At 37.6% G+C, this 12,772-nt stretch overlaps 1 protein-coding gene across 1 annotated transcript in view; it reads right to left on the bottom strand.

The window, feature by feature from the left end:
* The window catches only part of DTWD2 (DTW domain containing 2), a gene marked incomplete at its 5' end in the record, with an annotated part of 57,448 nt that overhangs the window by 9,035 nt on the left and 35,641 nt on the right, over window positions 1–12,772 (bottom strand). The window contains one exon of the mRNA XM_080919817.1: window positions 228–356. Within this exon, the coding sequence (XP_080775943.1) occupies window positions 228–356 (129 nt within the window). The remainder of the gene's footprint in view (window positions 1–227; window positions 357–12,772) is intronic.

A 12,772-nucleotide genomic window follows, 5' to 3' on the forward strand; every position in this document is an offset into this window, starting at 1 on the left:
TAAAAATGCTGTTTGCACAGCTTAGTGGAAATATTTAAATAATGCAATCTGGAATGCTAAACCAACACAGTAAAGTACCAGAGGGGAAGAAGATTACGAAAGCCCATAAATATCTACTGCAGATAGATTCAACTTGTCTTTTGACTTACACAATTTACAAGTTATGCATGGCTAAGTTTTCTCAATAAAAATCTAACCCGCTTTTAGAATCTATGATTTCCACATACCTCTTGTATGCAACTGTTCTTCTCCAAGATGGAAAGAGCAACAGCAGCACATTCCAGGGTAGAAAGGCACCTGTTGGTTGGTTGCATCCGAATTACATACTGACTACAAACGCTAGTTTTTAACTGCACCTAAAACCAAAAAGCAAAGTAATAAAATCTAATTTTCATCTTAAATTTAAAATTATCAAATCTATATTTTAAATACCATTCACCGTGCTCCTAAAATTGCCACTTCAGAAATACTAAGCATTTTAGTATCTCTGCACATAACCTTTAGTTGTTGCTATTGAATAGCAGAAGAGTCTGGCTACAAAAAGAGAAAGAAGGCTACCCACCATACATTCAAATTTCCATATACACTCCAGTAAGAACAAGAACGAGTACACATATCACAACAAAATAGCAAACAGGTACATGGCAAAGTACTCAAATGACCCAACAAGTAGCTTAAAGCAGGAGAAAAATCAGCATGGGGCTAGGGATATGGCTCAGTGTCAGGACTTTGGTGGCATGCAGGAAGCCCTCAACTCAATCCTGAGTACTGCCTTCTCCTTCTTTCCCCCTCAAAAAAACTAACATCATTATATCCAAATACAAAGGCCCACAGCCAGACAATACACAGAGAGCATGAAAAACCTTGGAAAAGTCAATCCTAAATGATATGTATCCATCAAATCTCTCTCCTCAGAGGGCAGGGAGCCTGCGGAAGAGGAGGTAAGAGCCAGAGGGTACAGAGAGCAGCAAGGAAACAAGGCCTTGTAAATCAACAGGATGAACACATATATGAACTCACAGACTGAGGAAGTATGTATGGTGCCGGCATGGGTCTGTACCAGTTAGGGTCCTAGAGCCCAAAGAGGCTGACACATGCCCTCACCTTTAACCCAGAAGTTATCCATGATTGATAACCATTTGCAAATGAAAGTTTAATTTCTCCAAGGAGTCTCACTGGGGAGAAAACTACTCTTACGTACAGGCTGTGTGCCCGGTAGTAGCCACCAACAGAAAATGAGTTCTGCAGCATCCTTGAAAGTGAGTTGTCTCACACTGTGTCAAAGACTTCCTTTTCTTATTAAATCTTCTCTTTATATTTTCTCTCTTCCTACCCTACAGGTCGTTTTATGAAATGAAACATATTATGGTTTTCATTTTAGTGTTTTTATGGAATTCCTGAGTATGTGAATGAGTGAGTCTCTGAATATACATCTGTTTCTTGTCTCTTTTCTGAGACTCTTTTCCTTGTGTTGCTTTTGTCGTACTCCGTTACTTTAGTTTTTGTTTTATTATATTTATTATTATCTCTTAGAAGCCTATTGTTTCTAACAAGCGATATAAAGGAGACAGATATAGAAGAAAGAGAAGACTGGAAGACATAGGAGGGAAAGATAGAGAGAAACCCTAATCAGTACGAATGATGTACATGAGGGGAAAATCTATCTGAATAACAGGAAACCATGAAAAAATGTTTTAAATGCAAAATAAAATAGACACAGTAAACTTTAAGAAACATGATATACATATATAGTGAAATTTTATATAGTTTTAGAAAAAAATGAAGTTGTGAAAGTTGTAGGAAAACAGATGCAAATGAAAACAGCATCATGTTAAGCAACTTACATCATGTTTTCTCTCATATGCAGAATAAAGATCTGAATGCATGTGTGGGGTGGGCATGCATGTATGTGTGTGTGTGTGTGAGAGAGAGAGAGAGAGAGAGAGAGAGAGAGAGAGAGATGCGGTACTAGAAAAGAAAACAGAAAAAAAAACAAACATATGTTACTTCTTACACTAAATGAAGATCTAATACTAACAAAACACAGTGTACAAAGAAAATAACTATAAATCTATTCAGGCACTTAAAGAAAGGAAAGTTCTGTTTGTCAATATTTTTTCTCTAATTAATTAATTTACATCCTAATATCAGCCCTCCTCTTTCCAAACCCACCCTTAGGCCCCCCCCCTCAGTTTCTTCTATTTGGAATGATTTAGAAAACCATAAGAAAATACAAGGGAGTAGAGACATAATAATTGAAACTAAGATTTCAATAAATCACCAGATTCTACTAAGAAAACCTATACTCAACAAAGCTGGAAAATCTGAAGAAAATGGATGAATTCCTTGACAGATACCAGATACTAAAGTTAAACTAGGACAAGGTAAACAATCTAAATAATCCCCTAACACCTAAAGAAATAGAAGCAGTCATCAAAAGCCTTCCAACAAAAAAAAGCCCAGATCCAGATGGGTTCAGTGCAGAATTTTATCAGACATTCATTGACGACATAAAACCAATACTCTCCAAACTATTCCACAAAATAGAATCAGATGGAACACTACCTAATTCATTTTTTGAGGCCACAATAACCCTCGTTCCTAAACCACACAAAGACCCTACAAGTAAAGAGAACTTTAGACCAATCTCCCTTATAAACATTGATGCAAAACTACTCAACAAAATCCTTGGAAACCTAATCCAAAAACACATCAAAATGATCATTCGCCATGATCAAGTAGGCTTCATACCTGGGATGCAAAGATCGATTAATAAACAGATATCCATCAATGTAATCCACCATATAAACAAACTCAAAGAATAAAATCACATGGTCATCTCATTAGATGCTGAGAAAGTATTTGACAAAATCCAACATCCCTTCATGTTAAAAGTCTTGGAAAGAACAGGAATCCAAGGCCCATACCTAAACATAATAAAAGCAATATACAGCAAACCAACAGCCAACATCAAACTTAACGGTGGGAAACTTGAAGCAATCCCACTAAAATCAGGAACTCAACAAGGCTGTCCACTCTCCCTCTACCTATTATTCAACATAAAACTGGAAGTCCTGGCCCGTGCAATTAGACAGCAAAAGGAAATCAAAGGGATACAAACTGGAAAGAAAGAAGTAAAAACATCACTGTTTGCAGATGACATGATGGTGTACTTAAGTGATCCCAAAAGTTCCACCAGAGAACTTCTACAGCTGATAAACAAGTTCAGCAAAGTGGCTGGATATAAAATTGACTCAAACAAATCAGTAGCCTTCCTCTACTCAAAGGACAAACATATGGAGAATGAAATTAGGGAAAAGATACCCTTCACAATAGTCCCAAACAATATGAAATTCCCTGGTGTGACTCTAACTAAGCAAGTGAAGGACCTGTATGACAAGAATTTCAAATCTCTAAAAAAAGAAATCAAGGAAGATCTCAGAAAATGGAAAGATCTCCCATGCTCATAGATTGGAAGGATCAACATTTTAAAAATGGCCATCTTTCCAAAAGCAATCTACAGATTCAATGTAATCCCCATCAAAATCCCAATCCAATTCTTCATAGAGCTGGAAAGAGCAATGTGCAATTTCATCTGGAATAACAAAAGAACTAGAATAGGGAAATCCATCCTCAACAACAAGAAAACTTCTGCGGGAATCACTATCCCTGACCTCAAACTATATTACAAGGCAGTTGTGCTAAAAACTGCATGGTACTGGTACAGAGATAGGCATGTTGATCAATGGAATAGAATAGAAGATCCAGAAATGAGCCCTCACATATATGGACACTTGATTTTTGACAAAGGAGCTGTAAACATTCGATGTAAAAAGGACAGCCTCTACAACAAATGATGTTGGTCCAACTGGCACTCAGTATGCAGAAGAATGAAAATAGATCCTTTCTTATCTCCTTGTACAAAGATCAAGTGCAAGTGGATCAAAGATCTCCACATTAAACCAGGTACACTGAAATTATTAAAAGAGAAAGTAGGAAAAACCCTAGAACACATAGGCACAGGAGAAAATTTCCTGAACAGAACACCAATGGCTCATGCTCTAAGGTCAAAGATTGACAAATGGAACTTAATGAGATTGCAAAGTTTCTGTAAGGCTAAGGACACTGTCAAGAAAACAAAATGGCAGCCAACAGATTGGGAAAAGATCTTTACCAATCCCACATCAGATAGAGGCCTAATATTCAAGGTATACAAGGAACTCATGAAGCTAGACACCAGAGAATCACAACAACCCTATTAAAAAAAGGGGTACAGAGCTAAACAAAAAGTTCTCAATTGAGGAATATCAAATGGCTGAGGAGCATCTAAGGAAGTGCTAGACATCCTTAGCCATCAGGGAAATGCAAATCAAAACCACCCTGAGATTCCACCTCACACCAGTCAGAATGGATAAGATCAAAAATTCAGATGACAGCAGATGCTGGCGAGGATGCAGAGAAAGAGGAACACTTCTCCACTGCTGGTGGGGTTGTAAACTGGTACCACCACTCTGGAAATCAGTCTGGCAATTCCTCAGAAAATTGGACATAGTACTACCTGAAGATCCAGTTATTCCACTTCTGGGCATATACCCCAGAGAAGCTCCAATATACAACAAAGACACATGCACCACAATGTTCATAGCAGCTCTATTTATAATAGCCAGAAGCTGGAAAGAACCCAGAGGTCCTTCAGTAGCTGAATGGATACAAAAATTGTGGTACATTTACACAATGGAGTACTACTCAGCTATAAGAAACAATGACTTTATGAAATTCTTAAGAAAATGGATGCGTCTAGAGAATATCATCCTGAGTGAGATAACCCAGTCACAAAAGAACCAACATAATATGTAGTCATTGATAATTGGATACTAACCACAGAAAGCTCAGAACACCCTGGAAACAACTCACAGACTATATGAAGTTCAAGAAAAAAAAGAAAGAAAAGAAAATGAAAAACCATATGCTTAATCTTTACACACCAAGAAAACTTTGGCTAATTCCAGGTTACATCTTGCTTTACATGTACTTTATGCTCATTGTAACTAGTAAGATCTTAATGCATACTATCAAACCTTAAAAAAAAAAAACAAGTACTAACAAAAATGTATTCATATACTTTTATGCAAAAATGATTAAAATCTGTACATTTATCTTTGTTTTTTTAAATAAAGTTGTTCAATTAAAAAAAAGAAAAAAGATTGAGATTTTTCACTTATATGATTCAAATTTTCTTTCTATATGAAAAATGCATTTGAGGTCTTCCATATATAAGTTTTAACCTCTCAGTTTGGGGCAAGAACTCCTGTATCATGAACTTGGACATAAATACTTTACATGTTTGCATGTTCAGAGTAAGTCTAACTCATCTGTGAATGGTTAATACTTGGAGATGGCTCTGAGTTTGACAGACTTCCTCTCATCACTGAGACTCCTTCTGTGAAGGCCCCTGCATGCTCTGCATGCTGCCTCAGTCTCTGTGGTTTCACATGTACATCTGTCCTGTTGTACTTAGTAGGCCTTATTTTCTTGGTATCCTTCATCTCCTTGGGCTCTTATACTCTTTCCTCTTCCTTTTTAAAAGGTTCCCTGAGCCCCGGGGAAAAGGATCTGATGAAGACATTTTGTGTAAGGCTGGGTGTTCCAAGGTCTGTCCCTGTCTGCACATTGTCTGGCTATGAATCTCTGTAATTATTCTCATCTACTGCCGGAAGAAGCTTCTTTGATTATGACAGAGCAAAGCACTGATCCACAGTACAGCAGAATGTAATTAGGAGTCATTTGATTGCTACATTTCTTTAGCAAAACAGTGCTATTTGGTATTTCTTTAGGCTCTCACCTATCCAGTATCAAGTCCTTGGCCACCTGAGCACTGTTAAGGATGGGTTCCACCTCATGAGATGGCCCTTAAATTCAATGAGATATTGGTTATGCCGACAAGCTTTGTGCCTCTATTATACCAATATATCTTGCAGGAATATCATTCTTAATCAGTCACAGGTTTTGTAGCTAGATTAGTGTTTACTTTTTTCTTCAATAGTGTGCAAAGTAACATTTGATACCATGAACACTATTCTGTAGGTGTGAACACTCTACATAGGTACCAGTTTTCCATGTTCAGTTAGTTGTATAGGTGTTGTCTTCAGTAACCGGGCCCTCTCACCAATTTCTTTAACAATAGCTAAGTTGTTTGGGGTCCCTTTGGCCAGTAACTCGATGAGATGTAACCTATTCCCAGTACTGGGAGCTTCATGGTGATAAGAGATGTCCAGTTGGCATTCCATCTCCCCTGTTATTTGCTTATTTCATTTGGATAACCTTAACACATGCATATACTTCAGGAAGCTTCTACTGAATTAGGTTTTCATACAACCTCTCTGATGGCCCTTAGTTTTAGCTGTTCCTCCTTATATTTCCCCCCTCATCTCTTTCTTAGCTCCCCCTCCCTTTCTAACTCTCTCACTCCAGCACATCCTTCACATTCATCCAAAATTAATTACGCTATTTCCTCTTCCTAGGGAGATCTATCCTTCCCTCCTTCCCCAGTCCCTTACTCTACCTGCTGACTATAGTTTGCTTATCAAAGACTTAACAGCTAACACCAACATATAAGAAATATGTACCATATTTGTCCTTCTGAGTAGGGGTTACCCCACTCAGTAAGTTTTTTTGCTCCAACCATTTGCCTGCAAATTTTATAATTCAGTTGTTTTAACCTCTGAGTAGTATTTAATTGTGTATGAATACACATTTTCTCTATTCATTTATCCATTGATAGATATCTAAGCTGTTTCTAATTTCTGGATATTATGAATAGAACAGCAACGAATGTGGTTGAGCAAGAGTCTCTGTAGTATGATCAAGTGCTCTTTGTATATATGCCCAGAAGTAGTACAGCTAGAGCTTGGGGTAGATCAATTCCTAGTTTCTGGAGGAAACACCCACACTGATTTATAGTGATTTATACATTTGTACTCCCACCAAAAATGGATGAGTGTTCCCCTAACTATGCATCCTCACTAGCATAAGCGGGCATTTATTTTACTGCTTTTATTTGGATGGGTGTAAGATAAAATCTCAAAGTAGTTTTGGCTTACATTTCTGTGATGATTAAGGATGCTGAATACCCCTTTAAGTGTTTCTCAGTCATTTGTGTTTCCTCTGTTTAGATCAATTTCTTGGTCTCCAATATTTTTAGTTATTTATATATTTTGAGTATTACCCTAATGTCAGATGTGTAGTTCATAAAAAATAGTAATAGTCTTTTCCCATTCTGTAGCCTACCACTTTGTCTGAATGATGGGGTCCTTTACTTACTGAAGGTTTTTAGTTTTGTGATGTTCCATTTATTGTTCTTAATGCCTGTGCCATCGGCGTTCTCTTCAGAAAGTCTTTCTCTTATATTATTAAAGAACCAAAAGCTACATTTAAACTTTTTCTACCAACACGATCATTTTTATTTTGTTTTCTGGACAATCCATCTAAAAGTTCAGGTCAACTGCCTATATAATATAGAAAAATTATATTATAATGAACTTAAATTTCATTTCAGTATAAACATGTATGGAAAATAAGAAATAACCAAGTATTTACTATATATTTTATATATATGCATATGCATTTTGTGTGTGTGTGTGTGTGTATGTGTATCTAAAATATAACAGTAACTGGAAATGAAGAAAGATCAGAAGATACAGGACCTATCTACAGCAGCTTCATGAAGTATAACTCTGAGAACTGGGAAACAGATCTATAAAGTGTTTAGTATATTTCTTGAACATATATTAACCAATTTTTGCCTAAGATGACTGAGAGGTTATGAAGGCTTACTGTTCACTTGATTCTGTCTTTTGCCCTTTAGGTGAAGAAGAGTTTAAAGTAGTCTCTATGAGGGTCTACTTGTCCTTTACAGGCAAATGTAAGCACACTTCAGATCTAAAATACAGAAGAAGCATCCAAAACTTACTAGTAGCTATTTTTTTAAATCTAGTCCTTTTCCCCAAGTTGAATAATATTAGCAAACTCGATGATGATGTAACTAAATAAATTGCCTTTAAAGCCAAAGTACAATTTTAGAAGACCACCGACGATACCAATGATAAGGCAGAGGCATACCCTCTTTTTAAAATGAAAAACAAACGTGTTTTTCATACCTAGTTCTCAGTCTCTAGCTGATGCATTATAGGAAAAACTGGAGTTCTGCATCCTAGTGGTTGTAGGGCTCACTTATAAAAATCCCCTTCTTATTGCTAAGTTACAATGTGATAAGTCCTTTGACAAACTTCTCAAAAACAACAGAGTAGCCCTCTTCTTAAGTACCAAGTAGGTCCCTTTTTACCTTTGGAAACTTTTTTTTCAGTTTTTTTTTTTTCCTCTTTTCTTAATTAGATACTCTGTATTTACATTGGGGATGTTATCCCTTTACTCTGCCTGCTCCCATCACCCCTCCCCCTCCATTTGCCTTCACAAAGGTGCCCTCCCTTCTGAGCCCCTTCGCCACCCCATTGCTTTGGCATTCCCCTACCCTGGGAAAACATGCCCTCTCTGGAACAAAAGTCTCTTCTCACATTGATGCCAGACACTGCTATCTTCAGCTACATACACAATTGGATCAATACGTCTCTCAAAGGTTGGTGTTTTACTCTATGGGAGTTTTGGAGGGTTTGGTTGGTTCATAACGTTGTTCTTCCCATGAGATTGCAACCCCTTTCAGCTCCTTAGGTCCTTTCTTTAGTAACCTCAATGGGATCCACAAGTTCAGACCAATGGTTAGCTGCAAGCATGCTCAGCTGTATCTATATGACTCTAGCATAGTCCCGGAGGGGGCGTCTCTGTCTGGTTTTTGCCAGTAAGTACTTTTTGGGATCAGCTATAGTGCTTGGATTAGGTGACTGCATATGTGGTAGATCCTCAGGTGAGGTGGCTTCTGAGTGATCTTTTCTTCAATCCATGTTCCTCTAGTCAACCTTGCATTTCCTCCCATTAGAGTTTGTTCTCTTTTCTCAGAAGGACTGAGGCATCCTCCTTGGAAACTTTTATTCCAGGTATATGGTGTTTGAAAAGTCATTCAGTGACAACTGACTGCTACAATGCTAATGAAAAGCTAATGCTTTTATTTCTTGAAATACTATAACTGTATGAATTCCCCTTTTCCCCTTTCTAACCTCCCATATACCTTCCTTGTTCTCTTGTGTGTGTGTTTTCAAGGCCGGTCATTTAGGACTGGATAACTGTTTGATGTGCTCTTCTTGGGGAAGACTTTCCCTCCCTTTCCCCCACTCTCAGCATTCCATGGTTGCCTGCAGCCCTACGCATAGGGTTAAGGCCTTGTGATACTGCCTCTGTCTACCAATGTCATCTTTACTCAGGTCACGTTTAGGCAGTCATGTGGGTGAGACTTCATGAGTGTCACTTTTAATACTCCTAGAAGAAACAATCTCACAGCAAACTCCCTGTTCCTTTGACTCCTACTATCTTTCCATTCCCACTACTTCCCTGAGTTGTATTCAGATGTATCCATAGCAACTAGGCCACACCACTCTACATTTTGATGTGTTCTGGTTTTCTATAATGATCTCCATCTGTTGCAAAGAAAAGTTTCCTTAATGATGGGTGAAAACTACACTTATCTGTCAGTGTAAGGACAAATACTTGGAGTAGAGTTAGGGATTGTGCTGTTTTGAGAGGCGATGGTTGTAGGTTCTCCTCCAAGATCCATGACTTTGCTAGTGCTGATGAAAATTTAACTATGCCCCTTTCTATCCTCAAAGTATGCATATCTCAAAAGCTTAACATACACCCATTCTTGACTATTTAGAATTTCTGGAATACATCTGGATCTGAATTTGAACTTAAGAATAAACACTTACTTCACTGACTTCAATCTAGGTCAGAAATATTGAGCACTTTAAAACAGATGCCACAACACTGATGAGACATAAAATGGTCTAACTTTATCTCACAGATTCAGACTAAACCTCCAGAAAATAGAAATGATAAATTTTTAATTTTTTCCATAAATTATAGAATATAACCTATCTGCTTTTGGTTCAATAAATTTTAAAAGAGTCACTTTCAAGCTGATTTGGGACATACATACTTAGCAAGAATACCAAAAGGTAGATAGAACCAGTAAAAAGTACATGAAATGTCATGGCTTATATGGGTTGCATTTGTGCATGTACCTACATAAAGGTGTGTGTGTGGGGTGTATGTGTGTGTGTGTGTGTGTGGGTGTGTGTGTGTGTGTGTGTGGTGTTGTATTTTTGTGTATGTTCTAAAAGAAAAATATATGGGCCACAAAAGCAAAATACCTTAAAGTATTGTATTTTATAATAAACATCAATAAAAGCTAGGAACTATAAAGGCTACCTGCATGTTTATATAACAAAGAAATTCATTAGTAACTCCTAAAAGCAATGAAATATAATTTAGTGTTACCTTTCTCCTGATTTACCTTATCTAAACTTCTTCCATTTACATTTAGGGTATTTCTCAAATTATACAAAAAAAATCCCAATTCTTTAAAAATTACGAGTACTATGGCACGAGATTAGAAGCCTCGTACCCTTACCATCTGCTCATGCTGTGCACTCCTCTCTTCACAAGCAGAGGCAGTTTCACCCACCATGCCCCATAACTGAGGAACATAATCATACCAGCTGCCTAACTATGCCAAGCATGCCTGTCATGCACACAGCTCCTTTTTCTGAATTAATTGTGTCCACTGGACCAATTTAATACAGCACTTCTCTAGGATGACTGTGCCAACTGTGACAGCTGTTGCATGGAAGTCTACAGTGCACACACTGCTGCGCACAGCCTACTCTCATTGTGGTTATGCAGATCATCTCTGAATAATGAACTCCAAAAAATTTATACAGTTATAGGCTTATGCATCACCAAAAAATAATATGATTCTCTAAGTTACAGTCACTGATTCAAAACAAATACTGACATCTCGCACATTAGGAGGCCCTTTCAGATATAACTGCAATTTACAAGATACATGGAATCAAGGCAAGAGTTTTTAATAAATATACAAAGTGAGACGAACAAAACGGCTTACTAATAAATGACACTTGCTGCCAAGCCCAATAATCTGTGTTTGATCCCCAGGGCCCCAGGACATGGAAAAGGGAAGAAGAAACCAACTTTTACAAGTTGTTCTCTCACCTCTACATACACATAGTGACACGTGTATGTATACACACACACATTAAAAATTATCCACAAATTTAATATAATCAAAACCACAAAACAATCAAGCTCAGTACTAATAAAAGTTCTTTGTCATAATATAAACCATAAAATGGAGCAAATTAGCCTCCATTAAAGTTAAAAACATGTTCTTCAAAACCAATTTACATTAATAAATGCAAAACAAGGTAGAAATTGAAATAAATATTTGTGATACATAAATCTGACAAGGGCTTTGTAAATATATTTTAAAGTCTTGCATCTCAACAATAAAAACTCTCCCCAAAGTAGGAAAGGACAAACGCTTAAAGAAACTCAAATGACAAAACTCAAAAGGATGCTTGGCATAAGGGACACAAATGCAAATTATACCACAATGAGGCAAAGCTACTAAGGTTAGAATGGCTAAAACCAAGAACAAAGTTAAAAAGAGACAAAGCACACTTGTAGATATTCAAATGAACGCATGTGACCCAAAAGAATGTTCAAAGCACCCTCGATCATCTTTCACTGTCGGAGAAACAGCTTATCATACTATCTATCCAACATCCCTTTCTTATTTTGCTCTCTTTTGAATAAATCCTCCATGCTGACTTAAAAACAAACTTGAGCCTATCTTATTTGGATAAAGTTAGTAACAATCCCACACACGCTGGTCTCACAATTCCACCAGCTTCTTCTACTCCTTTCCCTTTCTCTCCAAACAATTCATGTCAGGTTTCTCCATTAGCTCCTGTCGAGTTGCCCCTTAAGCCAGACTGTCCTGTTTCCTTTGCCCTCCACTACAACTTTCTTCCTAAAAGCAGCACCGCAACAACAATCCCAGCACTAGCCCTGTCCTCATTCTAACTGATGGGACAGCAGTTAACTAACAGTTAACCATCCCTAACTAAGCTCTACTTCTCTGCTGTCAAGATGCCAGACTCCCTGGTTTTCCTTCTATCCACAGGGTACACATCCAGTCACTTTTACATGTATGCTCCCCTGCAGTAAGCACTCCAGTTTCTCAAGCAAATCTTAAATATATATATTCTCTCATTCTCCCCCCACCACCACTCTTCTCCCCTTCCCTTTTTCTCTATCCGCAGAGCTGAGCTGAGGGCTGAACCCAGGGCCTTATGCTTGCTAGGAAAGTGCTCTACCATGAAGCTAAGTCCCTAACCCACTCCCTCTCTGTTTTAATCTATGTTCTCATTCTAGATAATAATATTCCTACTCTCACTCAACCCACTATCTATCTGGAAATGACTGGCAGATCCAAACCACCCCTTCCAACTGAAGACTGAAAAAGCATTGCTTTAAAGAGATTCTGAATTACCAATGTCATAAGAATAGTGCAGAAAATCTGAATGAATACATATTATGTGCAAACAATTATGTCTAATTAGTAGTTAGGATTTCCATAACGAATGGCACACACAAACAAAAAGAGCATTAAAAATCTCAATGTCAGTGCACACTGATGTGGAAAGGGAGGGAGCAGGAATTAAGGAGTCCAAGTACAAGGTTCTGCCCAACGCTGGTAACCAAAACAACTACTTTTTTATCTGAAAAGTGGGTTACGTTATTT

The sequence above is a fragment of the Micromys minutus genome (genome assembly GCF_963924665.1).
Source record: "Micromys minutus genome assembly, chromosome: 8".
NCBI lineage: Eukaryota > Metazoa > Chordata > Mammalia > Rodentia > Muridae > Micromys > Micromys minutus.